At 44.3% G+C, this 14642-nt stretch overlaps 1 protein-coding gene across 1 annotated transcript in view; it reads right to left on the reverse strand.

Moving 5' to 3' along the window:
• The window catches only part of cdh2 (cadherin 2, type 1, N-cadherin (neuronal)), a 54699-nt gene extending 41632 nt beyond the window's left edge, over positions 1 to 13067 (reverse strand). Inside the window, exons 1-2 of the mRNA XM_029131026.3 lie at positions 12785 to 13067; positions 11044 to 11152 (exon numbers count right to left, since the gene is read on the reverse strand). Coding sequence (XP_028986859.1) covers positions 11044 to 11152; positions 12785 to 12844 — 169 coding nt within the window. The 5' untranslated portion in view covers positions 12845 to 13067. The remainder of the gene's footprint in view (positions 1 to 11043; positions 11153 to 12784) is intronic.
• Positions 13068 to 14642: the final 1575 nt, after the last annotated feature.

Genomic DNA, 14642 nt, shown 5'->3' on the forward strand with positions numbered 1-14642 from the left:
GATCAGAGGCTGAGGCTGAGGGGAGGCGAGACACTGCATTGGCTGTGGCCAAGTTTCATAGAATGCTGTTCCAGCTGTCAGCGGGGTCCAACACCTACCGCTGCACACTCTCACACCCTTTAAGGCCTGCAGCAGCACCGCTCATAAGGTGCTCAGCGTGAGCGTGCTCTCGCTGTTAGTCTGTCTGCCATTAAAAGCAACCACCACCACAGTGTTTTCCTGTGAGAATGCAGTGATTATAGCTCTTGCAAGCATATGCGGATGAATCACATATAATATTCATTTACCAAAGCTATACTCTGGTACCAGCTACTGGATGGAACACCGTCAAACATTTCTAAATCATGAATATGGGAAAACAAGACGTAGTCATAGTATTAAAGACAAATGCCCTTTATTCAACTCCATCTTGTATCATCAAATTAATATTAACACGAAGCCACAGGTGTCTCTCTCACATTAATTTGTAACCTAGAATCTGTTTTTTAAGTCTATGAAAAAACTCTAATGATACATTCAAGCTGTGAAAATGTTGCCAGTAAGAAGTAATAGCATTAAAGTTAATGAATAAAGAATAAATTAAATAAATTAGATTTGATGAATGCAATTTATTCTTTCTGTTTATTTCTTCTTCACTTTTAATATTTATATTTTTATATTCATACTGTATCTACATTCAGCACTCAATGAATTTCTTCCGTTCAGCTAATAGTGGGCATAAACGCAATTTCTTCCACGTTAATTTGTGTAAAGTGTTGTTCGGGGAAAAGTAACAGCTAAAAGCGTATTGTCACTTCATCGGCAGAGGAGATTTTAAATTGCATAGAATATAAAAACAAATAAGTAAACGCAGATAAATTGAATAAATGTCTTTATCAGTCGCAAACACCCATTAACGTGGCATCATGGGACAAACCTCGATGGTGCTTAACCAAACCCAGAGTGCGATTTCATCCACACGCTTGTGATAAACTGACACTGACTCCATGTGCTCCTCCTGCTGACAGACTTTTAAGGAAAGTGCTCCGTGTACTGTCAAGTGCAGCATTTGGTCCCACGGCACAAAATGGCCCAAAACACAAGCAACGCCTGGGTTTGAAATGTGAGTACCTTACATCTCGACTCTATCTGGAGGAGTAGCAGTGGGTTCTGAGAAAAAAGAGAGAAAGAGATGGAGGCGTAAACAGTGGCCGTGATAACAGCCAGCGTGTTCGCTACACACTGCACTGACAACACAACTAAAATAAATGGACAATGTTTCAGCTAAAATATTTTGCGCTCGCTTTACTTTTCCACTATCCTCTTTTGTAGCTGAACTGTGTTTGAACCTCATATTTAGACTGACAACCATATTTAGCTTCTGTGTCATCAAACCCTAAGTGCATATTTTCCCCATCAGCTGGCACCCACTTGTCCACGGTCGCAGCTTGGGGTGTAAGCTCCTGCGATACGGGAGCTTTTCAGGTCCAAAATAGCCCTCCCACGCGTACGCATCGCTGCTACCCTCAGGCAAAGATAATATGTTTTCCATTTTGTACACACTGTACATGTTGATAAGTAGTCCACCTGAGAATGCAAATAAGTCCCCGCCACACACAAGTATGCGGTGCGGTGACAAACAGCTCACCCAAGCACATAAAGCTCCTCTGCATAAGTCCTTCGGCTTCATTCTGTGGCTATCTCACCGCATGGAGACACTTGGTTACCGAAAAGTGAAGCTAAAGAGGACGTCTGAGCTGCATCTGTAGCTCTGCCTGTGTTTATGTTATCTAAATAAGGTTAGACCTAAGCCCACTTCTAGTATCGGCCATATATGTAAGAATGTACAATATTAAAAATTGTCCTTTAAGCTGGACCTATTGGGGATGTCCTTTAATAACAAAAAACATTTGTGGTACGAAGTCTGTTTTTATCTATCGCTTATTTCCACTGGGATGTGATTGTGGTCCTATGTACAAACAATGCATCAGGCAGAGATAAGCCCCTCCAGAGTCAATAAAAATGGTTTTGAGTTGAACCCCAAAAGGGACCGGGTATGATTATAAGTACAAGTAGAAGAGCTGGAAATAACATCATAGCACGTTGATCCAATATAAATGCATGCCTCCCTTGCCTCCCACCAGGTTTTACGGACTAGGGAGGATGGGGATGAAATAACATGTGCTCAATCTTCTCTATCCATGGCTCTATATCTCCACAGTCCACACAGCATTCCTTACATGCTTCATCTTATCCAAATGGTTTTCTGCCTGTTCACTCTTCCTCTTTGGTCTTACTGCCATTAATGTGCCAGTAAATCACGAGCAAAGACCGACAATGAAGAAATAAAGATGCCATCGAAATAAAACTGCAATGTCTGTCGCTTGTTTCAGAAAAAAAAAGATTAGTGATTCTCAATCCCCAAAATCCTTCATCTGATGTGTTTTGTGCTTCAAGTGTAAATCCTTGAGTCAGTTCATGCGTTGTACACGGATCTTTTTCAGACACTCACAGCAGCATCATGACTCAGTGTAAGTCCTGATGTATTCGATCTCACTTTCCGCTTTGGCAGAAGACAATTGGTCAAGCAGCGTAAAAAGTCATGACTTAAATGAAAGAGAAAACTGGAGAATAAGTTGCCCCTTAGGTTTGATTCAAAGCCCGGCTCCTTAATAAACACAATTCATTTTCCTCCTGGGTCTGGCTACTTCTATCACTAGTGACAGGCGTGAAAGGTCAATAACCTTGGCTCATAGCCCTCATATGGTTAGCAATGCCATAAATTAATGGTTGAGGCCGTTATTGCAAACTCTTCAAGTGGGCTGAAGAAAGCTTATCTTCTACAAAGGTCACAGTGCTTAGAACATTTAGTGCGAGAGTGAAGGGCTGACACAGAATCTATATAAGACTGAGTGCACTGCACATCTGGAAACCTGCACCAAGGTTGAGCAGAGTCAAGACCCTGCATCACACACTAATCAATAGAATGTGAACTGACTTAGTTTACGCAATAATTTAGATGTTTTTATTCATGTGTAACATAATTAACATTTCATTCTTAACAGTAAAACTCATAATAGTATGAAATAAAGCGTAAAAGCGTACAGTACTCACATCAGCCCCTACAAGCTGCTACCTTGAAAGTTTGGCAGAGATTGCTTTTTCTTCTTAATAGGCTTAAGAGGTTTTTATGTCCTTGATCACTTCATCACTCTAAGTAAATGTGTGGCAAACTACGATTTGTTTGCAATATGTCTTGGAAACTGAACAGTTTATAAAATAATGATATTAAAAATAAAAATAATAATGAATATTAGTTTGGTTTGACACATCCGGCTTGCATTGGATAAACAAGTTTTCTTATCCTCACCAGCAGTGTTTAATTCTTCTCTTTTTTCCATTCTGATCTAAATTGGCAATTTAGGCACATCTTTAATTGAAACTAATCTCCTACTAATCAAAGCACAGCAAAGTCATTGTTGTGTATGAATGGGATTTCAGCGCTATGAATGCAAATATTGACTTTAATACAAATAATTGCGCTGCTTGAATGGACAAACGCTCACGAGCTCAGACAAGCAGATTCACCTTGCCCAGATTATAAAGGCGAGCACGTGGAGACAAGGGCAAAACAAAACTGTATGAAAATCTTTAGCTGGAACAAAGCAGACAATAAAAATGAATAACACCTACAAAACTGCTAAAATATTAGCTGTAAACGCCAACTTGGACTTGGAGTATAAATATTGTTTTGAGGTTTATGATGGAATCTTTCTGGCACTTAATTTTGCCAGTTATTGTACCTGTTATAATACAGCTCTGTTCGCTGAGCTGGCAACTTCTAAGTCATTTCCAACAGGAGATACCCAAATGCAACTCACACTCAACTGTTCTGCTGAATACCTTTGTGATGCAAAAAATATTTCATGTAAGACAGAGTCAACTTGTTTAAAGGAATTAGAATGATTTGAGTTTGTAGCAGCAGTTAACACCCTTCAGTAAAAATCCACCCCCTCCAGCTTCTGTCCTGCTGAGCAGGCACTGCTACAGGAAATAAAGTGGCGGTACACTGCAGCCTCTTTTAATGCCTCAGTAAATATCGACAGAGGAGGAGATAAAATAAACTCAGACAACATAGCCGCAGAGCGATATGTTGCTTACTGCCATAGTGTGGTCAATCATAATATCTACGTGGTGGTGGCAGATACTGGTGTCAGCAAGGCCTGGTAACACTAGATCACTTGGGACAAGTAATACGGAGGCGCAACCTGTGCTTTTCTGATACGCAAACAGTTTAGGAACGGAGGCAGGAGGCAGTGGTACCAATCGCCAATCCAATCTACATTAATGGAAAAGAAAGGAAGATTTATTTACTATAGATCAAAGTAATACTGTTCTGTTACTGATACCGTTGCTGGCAATCACAAAATGAACAGGTCCGTGGATTGATATGATCAATTAACAGTGTCCCTGTTAGCAGACGTGACAAAATGGAGCATGGCTTGTCACGGGGAACTATCAAAAAAAAACTAACACCACAAAGCATCAGGCAGCCATCGATCAAGGGAATTACCAACACCACTGAAGTTGCATATCACACCCCTGACTGAAGCCATGAAGTCACCAAGGTCAGTGAAGAAACAAACTCATCTGTAGAATAAAGGACTAAATGCCTCAGTACTGTCCTTGCATTACTCAATTTGGACGCATCAATCACTATATGGAGCCAGGGGAGCTCCTCCATCTTAAAGCTCACATGCGGCAGAGGGGGAAGGGAGTGGTGGAGGGAGGCGATGGGGGGGCTGGATAAAAGGAGGATGCATGGAGAATGTCACAAGATACGACCTAGTGACTCATCAGAGGCTACCGCCCAGAGAAGCGCTGCTGTGTTGAAATCCAAGCCTTTGCCGGAACACAATAGTCGGCGTGGCCTGCTGGAGGTAGACAACTCTTCCCAGACAGGATATTGGCCTTTGTGGACATTGTTACAGTATCTGGGTCAATTAACGTGTCCCTGCTTCAAATGTCTTCTTTGTTGTCAGAGAAATAATAGCGTGCCAATTCATGTAGCCTCTTGAACACAGCATGAGGTTCGAAAATGTGAGCTATGTGTGTCACTTGCATATATAAAGAGGCTAAGCACAGGGCCAGTTCTGTTTCTATTTTCTACATTTGCTCAAACTACCTCATTAATATATTCATTGGCGTATTAGATTTCCTACTTTGACCCAGCACACAAAGACTCACTGTCTTCCCCCGCTGTCTGTCGTTCACAGCTACGTGAGACAGGTTGTGCGGTCGACAGCCACTGAATGCATTCAGCGCGCGCACAAAGCAACAAAGCTGAAGTTAAATGTATTTCCTAGCGAACAAAAGGACGAGAGAGTAGCCGAGCGAGGGAGCAGCTCTCCTACAATTACCACCTGAGTAAAAACATAAGGACGCGGACTGGCAACGAGGCTGGCGGCGAGAGAAAGTCTGGGCAAAAATCGAACGGGAGGATTGCACAATAAACAGCTTGGGCAACGCTGCAAACAGAGCTTTCTTTGTGTAGACAGCATCTGTGAAAGAGATACGGAGCTCCACCAACCGAAAAAGGGCGTCCCACCGGCGGAACATGGACCTGAAATCCACAAATCAGTCTCTAGAAAAGTTAACAATTCACCCCATAGTGCTGATGTATCATCTTCTAGCGTTTTTAGCATTTCGCTTGTGAAAAATAGCACTTGGGTGGTTACACGGAGGCGTATATGCAGAATGCCAGGTCAATACAGCTATTTATACATGGCCTCATTACAGAGTGGGGTCAACTTCTGCACCTCCTGGGTGTTCTTCACATTAAATAATACGCATCATAGCCAGTGCGCCGCGCACACACCTCACCGCAGCTGCTAAAAATGATTCCAGCGCCCGTCCGTGTTATGACCAACTGCAAACATGGACGGACAGTCATAATAAATCTTTTCTCTTTGGGCAATGGTTTCCGATGTAATCACAGGCATCGGATTTAAACCTTAGCAATACCGAGGCGCGGATGGAGGGGCCCAGGTGTGATGTAGAAGCAAATAACCTATAAACACCTCCTGACCTTTCAAGGAGCCGCGCGAGGCAGCGGTAGAATCGGAAATGTGCCTCAGGATCGCAATAAACAATAGAGTTTGGCTGAGGTTTGTTAAATATGCGCGTGCAGCCTTGTGAGAGACAAACAGCAGATTTAACCAGTCGTGTGATATTGCACAGTCGGGATTTTTGGTCAGTCCTTGTATTCGAGGCGCTCCTGGTTAGACGGTTATACAGAATGAGCAACCCAAACACCACCAGGAGCAGTCTGGGTCAATCAATATAATTATATTTCAAGGACAAACACACCACACACAGCCATGACAGACATGGGTGGAGCACACCTTAACCACTGCCCAATGTCAGAGGCGACCGTTAGGTGCCAAAACACAGGCCAGGCCCTGAGGCTGATAAGAGTGATATAAACAGAGGTGTTGAGATGCCACTGGGCAACGTCAGCCCTCTGCATAACACTTTATCTACATTTAGTCCCTGCACAAGTACCTGCCTCTAAAAATGGAAGAAAGGTGCGACAACTTCGATAACTGGATTATGTAAAGGTCAGGCGTAAATAAAAAGCATCCTGTAGCATCAGGCCACGAAGCCAGGTCTGAAAGCGCAGCCACAAATTAGCCGCTAACATTACTGGTAGTTCACTTTTACGATATTGCCTTAGGACTACAGTGGAGCTGTGATACTCTGACAAATGGCGGTGGCAGCTTTACCACTAGCACTGCCACACTAACGCTCGCTCGCTATGGCAAACCAACAGTTACTTTCCATAGTCCATACACTGCCAAGATTCAATCTGTCCTCACAATATGTGGCGGCAATCTAGGCCATGGTGCTCACAGGAAACAAAATGACACAGTGACAAGGGATAAAAATAAATGTATGCAGGCTGATAACTATAAACCATAAAACAAATGCATCTCCAACCCACCGGTGATGATTTAGCAGGGAATTGGAGCAGAGCCTTCATTACAACATATTGATCAGTGCAAACAAAGACCCTGTATTCATTGATCTCCTTACAGAAAAAGGGGGTGGAGACAATGGATCGCTCCTACAATCAAACTCGCAGTGAAACTGCTTGCTTAGTTTGACAAAAAGGAAAGAAAGATAGCTCGAGTTTAAAACCCGGAAGAGAAGAACGGCCATGAAGTTCCCCTTGATGTATCTTGAGGACAAAGGGAATATGTGAAACGTGCAATACTAATAAACATTTCATTGTCTTGTGTTGCTTTTCATTTCCCCATCTACTGCATGATGGCTCGGCTGTGCCTGTGAATCTTATCCTGAGCAGGGTTTTGAATATTAAGAAAGTCACGTTTGACTATTGAATTATTCATTTTTGACACAGACATCAATGCAGACCTCATACGCCTCAAACACAAAGTTCTAGAGAATCTTTTTCTGACCGTGGGCGTTGGCAAACCCAGCATCTATTTCTCAGATTTATCACTAGTGGTCGACAGATATGGGATTCTCAACGGCCAGCTTGATAATTAAAAGGCTAAAAGAGACCAGTGACCGATGCATAATAACAAAATGTAGTTTTCTTCTACTATGGCATCAGATAAAATACAATAACCTCATTATTACAAATAAGACACAACCTAAAGCATTTAGAGATTAAGACAGTTTCAAAATAAAGCCTTTGGAAGCACAGATGACCTACACTCCTTACTGTCACTAAAAGCCTCATGCTGCTGCTGCTGTTGGGAGGAATCATCCGTCATGCTACACTAAATTTGCATTTGTTAAATGTGGCTTTGTGTGTTTGTCCAAGCAACGAACAACAGCTCCACAGGTCATACTAACATAAGGTAGAGGTGCCGTGCATTTGTGGCCTCCCCGGTGATGGGTCAAGACCCCTTGGGATGTGGTCCCATTCATTTATAGCTACCAGGATCCCCCCCACGAGCCTCATTCCCAATTTGAAAGCCGGAAGAAAGGTTGAGTATGTTGCTGAACACTTGGCCCAGTTTACAGGAGAGGGTCGAGGAGGGTCACGTCTCACTAAACACTGGGGCCCCTTAAACACATTTGAGTGGCCCCAGCTGTACCCAGGACGATCAGAATCTCAACAGTGTGCAGGAAACCAGAACAACATGTTTGCATTCAGTCAATGTCAAATTTAGAAAATTTAAAAATAGTTGTGTTCTGTTTCTACTCCAGTATTTTCAAACATACAAAAATAAGTAATCATGGTAAATTATATATTAGATACAGATTTTAACTATATGTAGTTTTATTAAACTGGTTGTATAAATCCAACACATCTATAGCACCACCTCTGAGGACCCTCTTTCAGACGATAAACACATTTTTCTTTCATCGCTTGCGCTTGCTGTCAAAAAATAAATAAAATGAGACACAGGGCTGAGGGGTGGAAAAAAATGAAGACAGCAAAGATGCTTGATTGGTGGCAAAGGCAGAACAGCAATATAAGAGTGTATTAAGCTCAATTAGGCTTTTGGGCTTTTCATTAACCCAGTTTTTAGGGAGGGAAACCTCTGCTGAATAACGCTCAGACTGACTCACTCTGTGAGCCCGCTTCGCGCGGGCCTCATCTGGAAGAAACTGTAAAATGTGTGTCAGCTCTCCGAAGCCACCAAAAACTCCATTAGACACCCAGAGGTAAAAACCACCCACACACACAGTCTACCTGAAATTAAATGCAATTTAGACTAAACAAGATACGGGAGGAAATGGAGCCTGAATATTAAAAGACTAGCTGCTTTCATCAGGATGAAGGTCTGATAATGAATAACTATGTTTGATTTGTTCTTTCTCTTGGTATCAGGCCAGAGCAAATATTGCTACCGTGCAGGCAAGGACACGGGGCTCCCAGAGGATGGACTCTCTAACCTGGTTTTACATCTGCATACACTGCAGATAACTTCCCTTTAGTGTTACATTAGATAGGAGGTTAACGAGACACAAAGAAATAACTACCCTCTCACTAACATCAGAGAAATGCATGTTAGCACATCTATCTGAAATCAATCAGCCACCCCTCTTATCTCTGTTATCCCTATTAGCTTCTATGCTACAACGTTATCAAATCCACAGGATGCCTTTACATTAGCACACACAGCTAATTTGAGCTAGTTTGCATATAAACTGTTTCCGGGTTCTTCAAGTCCCATGATGTGTATTCTGCTAATCAATATGTGGCATATCGCATCTCATCCATATTAAGGGTGGGGAGCAACACAATACGAACAACAGTGTCAGGTTACTGACACGTCAAACAATTTACTGATAGTATTACACTGGTACTAATAGACCCTATTTCAAATGCGCTAACTACCCCAACAGACAAAATTTCATCAGAGGCAGCGATGCATGCTGGAATTAGCTGCTTGGTTATTTATACAATAACTTCAAAAGTAACTCACTGTCATTACTTCCAATACTCTAGGGCACAATCAACAAAGTTAATGAAATGCAAGGAAACATAAAGCATTAGCCCGCTGCCTACAGCTTAAGAAGCATCCATTTAAAACCGAAAAAAGCCCTAAGGCCCTGGTCAAAAACAATATTCTAAACCGGCACAGTGGAAGCAAAGTTGAAAAACTTTGGGCAAACTCTGCACACTGTGGGGCCTTTGTCTTTCAAAACATGCCACGGGAGCTTTTCATTAGAGAAAGCAGTTTCATTAACACCATCCCACGCCGCTGAGCTCCGCCGCATTACAATGACACAGGAGTGCCCCTCGCTGTCAAGGAAATCTCCACAGAGCAACAGCTGGGGGAGGGGACGGGAACAAAAAAAGAGAAGTGTGTGTGTGTGTGTGTGTGTGTGGGGGGGGGGGGGTGGGGGGGTGCAGAGGCCAAACAAAAGGGAACCTGATTACCCCTGGTCATGGCTCATCCACAAGCCAAAAGAGGGAAATCCATCACCTGCAGGATCAAACAGAAACTTTTGCACAAGGTAAAGCCCAGTGAAAGCTGCCCCAACCCCTTTAAGCACCCTCTTCCCTTTCCCCTTTCTTCTCCCCCCCCATTGCTCCCTCCCCATCACCCCTATGACTCACACCGACGGCACGGTGCGAGTTTTAGGCCCGCGGTGTGAAATCCAACACAAGCGAGGATGCGCTGTGGTCCACATGACCTCCAGGCTCCACCGTCTCTAATAGCACACTCTTGATATATTGCAATTTGTATTACTGTCTGTAGAGCCGCACACCGTTTCACGGTAGCTGCATCCTCATTTTGCCAATATTAAACTCCACAGAGCCAGTATTGGTCATGCCTGCTGCAATGTAATATACTACAGCAAAAAAATAATTATTATTTTTATAGCTTTCTAGTATGCAGCAGGTTGCAAAGAAAAAAACATACCGAATTTGGGTTTCTTACACAAGCAACACTGCTATAACAAAGGAAAGGTTCTTAAATTGCTGTTATTACTGCTATTAAGTAGTAAACAGCATTACAACTAAAAAGGAGGCAAGATTCTAGGAAAACCTTTTGATATCTGTTTTTAAACATTTCAAACAAATGAACTCAGACTTCAGCTTTATATAAGATATTTGCTCGATTAGGGATAAAAAATGATTCGAGTCGTTTTTGATACTGCAACAAAGCGTGTTAACCACCACGTTTCCCCACTATTATTAATAAAAGCCAGCCATTTGTAATATTCTCAACAAAAGGCAAATTGAATAAAAGCCTTAGCCCCAATCTGCTTGTGTTTTTGTCTCCTTTGAAATAAAAACCGTGCAAGCCATAAGGACAGGAGCTGTATGGAGCTGAACCACATTTGAACTCGTTTACAAGGCAAACTACACGACTTGCAATACCACACAGCTAAACCGAGGCTAATTGTTTAAATATGTCAGGCTTGTTCTGAGCCTCCCTGAAACGTAACGCACACACGCACACACACACACACACACACACACACACACACACACACACACACACAAGCGATGCACATACCAACACACACAGCACGCAAGGTGGAACAGCACCAACGATATTTCACACTCACCGCTGAAAAGGGGCTGTCCTTCCTCCGTGATATCTGGCACTTCAACCTTGTATACATCTTCGGTGAAGCCTGGCCTGCATGGTGGGGTGCCCCTGCCCTCTGCTGCAATCTGTGATGGGGTGAGGGTGGGGGTTGGGGGGGGGGGGGGGGAGCAAAAAAATGAGTCATAAATCAGGCCTTAAAAACGCACTCTGTTGCCTCCACAAACCTCGCCGTCACGTTCTGCAGAACCCCACAGTTGTACAAAAGCATCTGTTGTTTTTATAGCGGGGGCCGCAATTAGGATAATGAGGCCAAAGGGGTTAAGCATTAGCCCAAAAGCATGGCTAGGAAAGAACAGGCTTCATTTGTCCCCCGGAGGGGCCCAGACACAGGGTAGGGGGTTATAAGCAACATTCCCCGTCTGCCTCCCTTATCAACACTTTACTGTGGACAAACACTTCACTTTGAAGCACAGGAACAGGGGAATAAAAAGTAAATGCTAACGACGCACTGTTGTGGGAATAAACATTTACGTGTGAACGTCTGAATAAACAAGGAATCAGATCGGCAGAAGCCCGAGGCAACTGCGAGGATGCGACTGATCAATACAGTTTGTTTTTCCCTTCTTGTTTGTAAAAAGGAAAAACTCTCTCCTCCGAGTGTCAACACGGGAGAGAGAGACGAGGACGAGGAAAGTGTGTGTGAATCACAGGAGCTCGTGTTGTCTTAAAGTGTGACTCTGGCAGGCAGGAGAGAAATCGCCCCACAAAAAAAAAAAAAAAAAGTGAGAAATCACAGAGCATAACTGAAGAACAAGCTCTGGCGTCCGGGCATGTCCAAATACTCCATCACACAGGCTGAGCATTGACTCGGCTCCGAGGAACAGAGAGGCCTGGCCCTGTTTCTTCGCATGCACTCTCAAAAGAATGTAAAACGAGAGGAGTCCTGCTCAAAAGAGCATTGTGGGTATCCGTGCCACTTGCCATTATTAATCAGAGGAATTTAAATGGGGAGAGAGAGAGAGAGAGAGAGAGAGAGAGAGACGGGGGGAGGAGCAGAGCTGGAATTTACAACAACGGCCACCAATATGTACAATAAGAGTCTTTTTTCCAGCTATTTCCTCTGTTATTATTGTGTGGGTTGTTTTAAACTCTCGGATGCGCAGGAGAATAAATGTGTAATAGGTTGCGTCCACAAACGCTCCCACATCCCACCGACAGGTTGAACGCTTAGTTAGGCTTGGACGGATATAATCATCCCGCAAATGGAACATGTAGTTACGCTACGGACGCTGCACCAGCATCATAATTCACAATAGGTTCCGACGTAGCGCACGAAGCAATTAACTCGCACGAACCCCTCCGCAGCGACCTGCGCAAATGTTCAACGTAAACTAAATATAACCGAGTGGGGAACTGGGTTAACGTGGGCCCGCGTGAGCACAACTTCCACGCGAAACGCGCGACATCAAGACGCCCGCGTCCACGGTTCGACCATTTTGAGCGAACCGAAATGTGCGTAGCCGGGTTCCTGCTTCAAACTGCGCAGCGTCGCGCGAGCACGCAATTAACGCGAACCGTTAGCTTGTAATTACGGGTCGCGCCCGAGCCGCCTCATCGCTCGCTGCGCTCCGCTCGCCTGCTACGGGCTTCCGCGGCGCGGGGCGGCTCGCGACGCGGCCGCGGGCGCCGCTCGATCCGACGCGGACGTCGCCGACGGAACCGGCACCTGAAGTAACTCCGCGCCGACGTGACGTTACCTGCAGTCCTGCCAAGACCGCGAGCAGAAGCAGCCCGCTGCCCTCGTGTAGTGGGTACATCGGTGCGCTCGCGACTCTTTGATTTCCCGTCCTTTCGGAATCCGCGTGGGGAGAATGAGAAAATAATAACAAGGAAAATAAAAAAAAAACACGCAATATCCCTGTGAGTGGAGATGTGGGGGGGTAAAAACGTCCCTCTACGACAAAGGCGGCGGCGGCATGTAGCTGCCTCTGTGCGATCCTCTGTGCGCCTGCTCTGAGCACTGGCTGGTACTGAGGCTGCTGCTCCCTCCCATCCAGGAGAACAGACGGAGCCGCGGCCACTCGTCGACGGCGCGGCCCCCCTCACTGTCTCTCCCTGCTGGTGACACGGACAACTTCACCGGCGGCTCATCCCCAATGGCGGAGCGCGGCGACCCGAGCGCAGCAGCTCCGTGCGCGTCCGCGTGCGGCCTGCTGTTACACTACGCCGACCTATACGTTGCCTATTGGGATGATTTCGGTTTTTTTATTTTTTATTATTTTTTTGCCAGACATCTAGGCAACAGCGTTATTAAATATGGTTATCACATAGCTCTATGCATTTGTTTTTCCAAACGTAAGTAAATGGCCATGAGGGCACGGCTTTAATAAGCAGTTTGAAACTATTTTATTGTTTCAATCAGCATGTTATTGTTTCAAAAATAGACCCCTGCTGAGCTGTATTTCCAATCAGAATGAAACGGTTCCCTTCGCTACTTCCTTACTCTCAAAGAAAATTGCTTATTATTTTAGATTACAGCCCTACACTAGTGCCCAACATCCGGTCACCGGTACATGTTTGTTATGGTCGGGTCTCACTTTCCACCACAGCTACATATGAATCACAGTTTAGTCTAAAGATCACATATACGTAGTTGTGTGCAATACGTAGTTGTGTGCATATTTTAAAGGAAGCACATATCTGCTATTCTTAATTTGAATTCTATGGCTATTATGAACTGCAGCCTCCTCTGAGACACATGCTTGTTTAATGTCACAGGTAGCCGCCACCCGGGCATAAGGCGCGACCCAGACTCTATTGATCATTAGGTGGGATATTCTGATCACATTGCCCTTAGATAATTGCTGTTTACTGCACATTTGCACTTCAGGATTATTCATTGTCAATAAGTGGCCAAGGCTAAATCTCACACACACACACACACACACACACACACACACACACACACACACACACACACACACACACACACACACACACACACACACACACACACACACACAGTGTTTCCTCTCTCTGTGTGCGATACAGACACACACAGTGTCCCTTATCTGTGTCTGTTTGGCAAATGACTTGATCGCTAAGGAATTTTGAATTTGGCATTCTATTCATTTATCTTTACTTTAGCCTGGGATTAATAAGTAAAGCTCTTTTCATGTTCCACTAAAATATGCTATGAATAATTCCCTTACATTATCTTCTCATGTGATACAGCGTGATGAAGGTTAAATTACCTCAGTTGTGCTGCTGACACCTAATTAACTATCAAGAGATGGCTCCACGGAATAGCTAATAGATGGCATCTGTGACACCGCGACGGTCCAGTTTGGTGGACCTGAAAAATTCATACTCCGTCTCCAAATAATAAACAAGCACTGACTTCTGGTTCACCTCCTCTTGGGCAATCGGTTGTTTTCCGAGTTATTGGTGTTTTGAGGCGCGGGTGAGTCTGAGATGGGAGTGATGCTGCTCCCCTCCTCCTACAAATCAAATCATCCGTTCCTGGGAGTGTGTTGTAATCCTCAACAAACAAGCAGGCGCGTTCACATCCTCCACTTACAGTCAGCACACATTCGCAAGCACAGAGGCCTGAGT

This window comes from Betta splendens, chromosome 17 (genome assembly GCF_900634795.4).
Source record: "Betta splendens chromosome 17, fBetSpl5.4, whole genome shotgun sequence".
NCBI classification, from domain to species: Eukaryota; Metazoa; Chordata; class Actinopteri; order Anabantiformes; family Osphronemidae; genus Betta; species Betta splendens.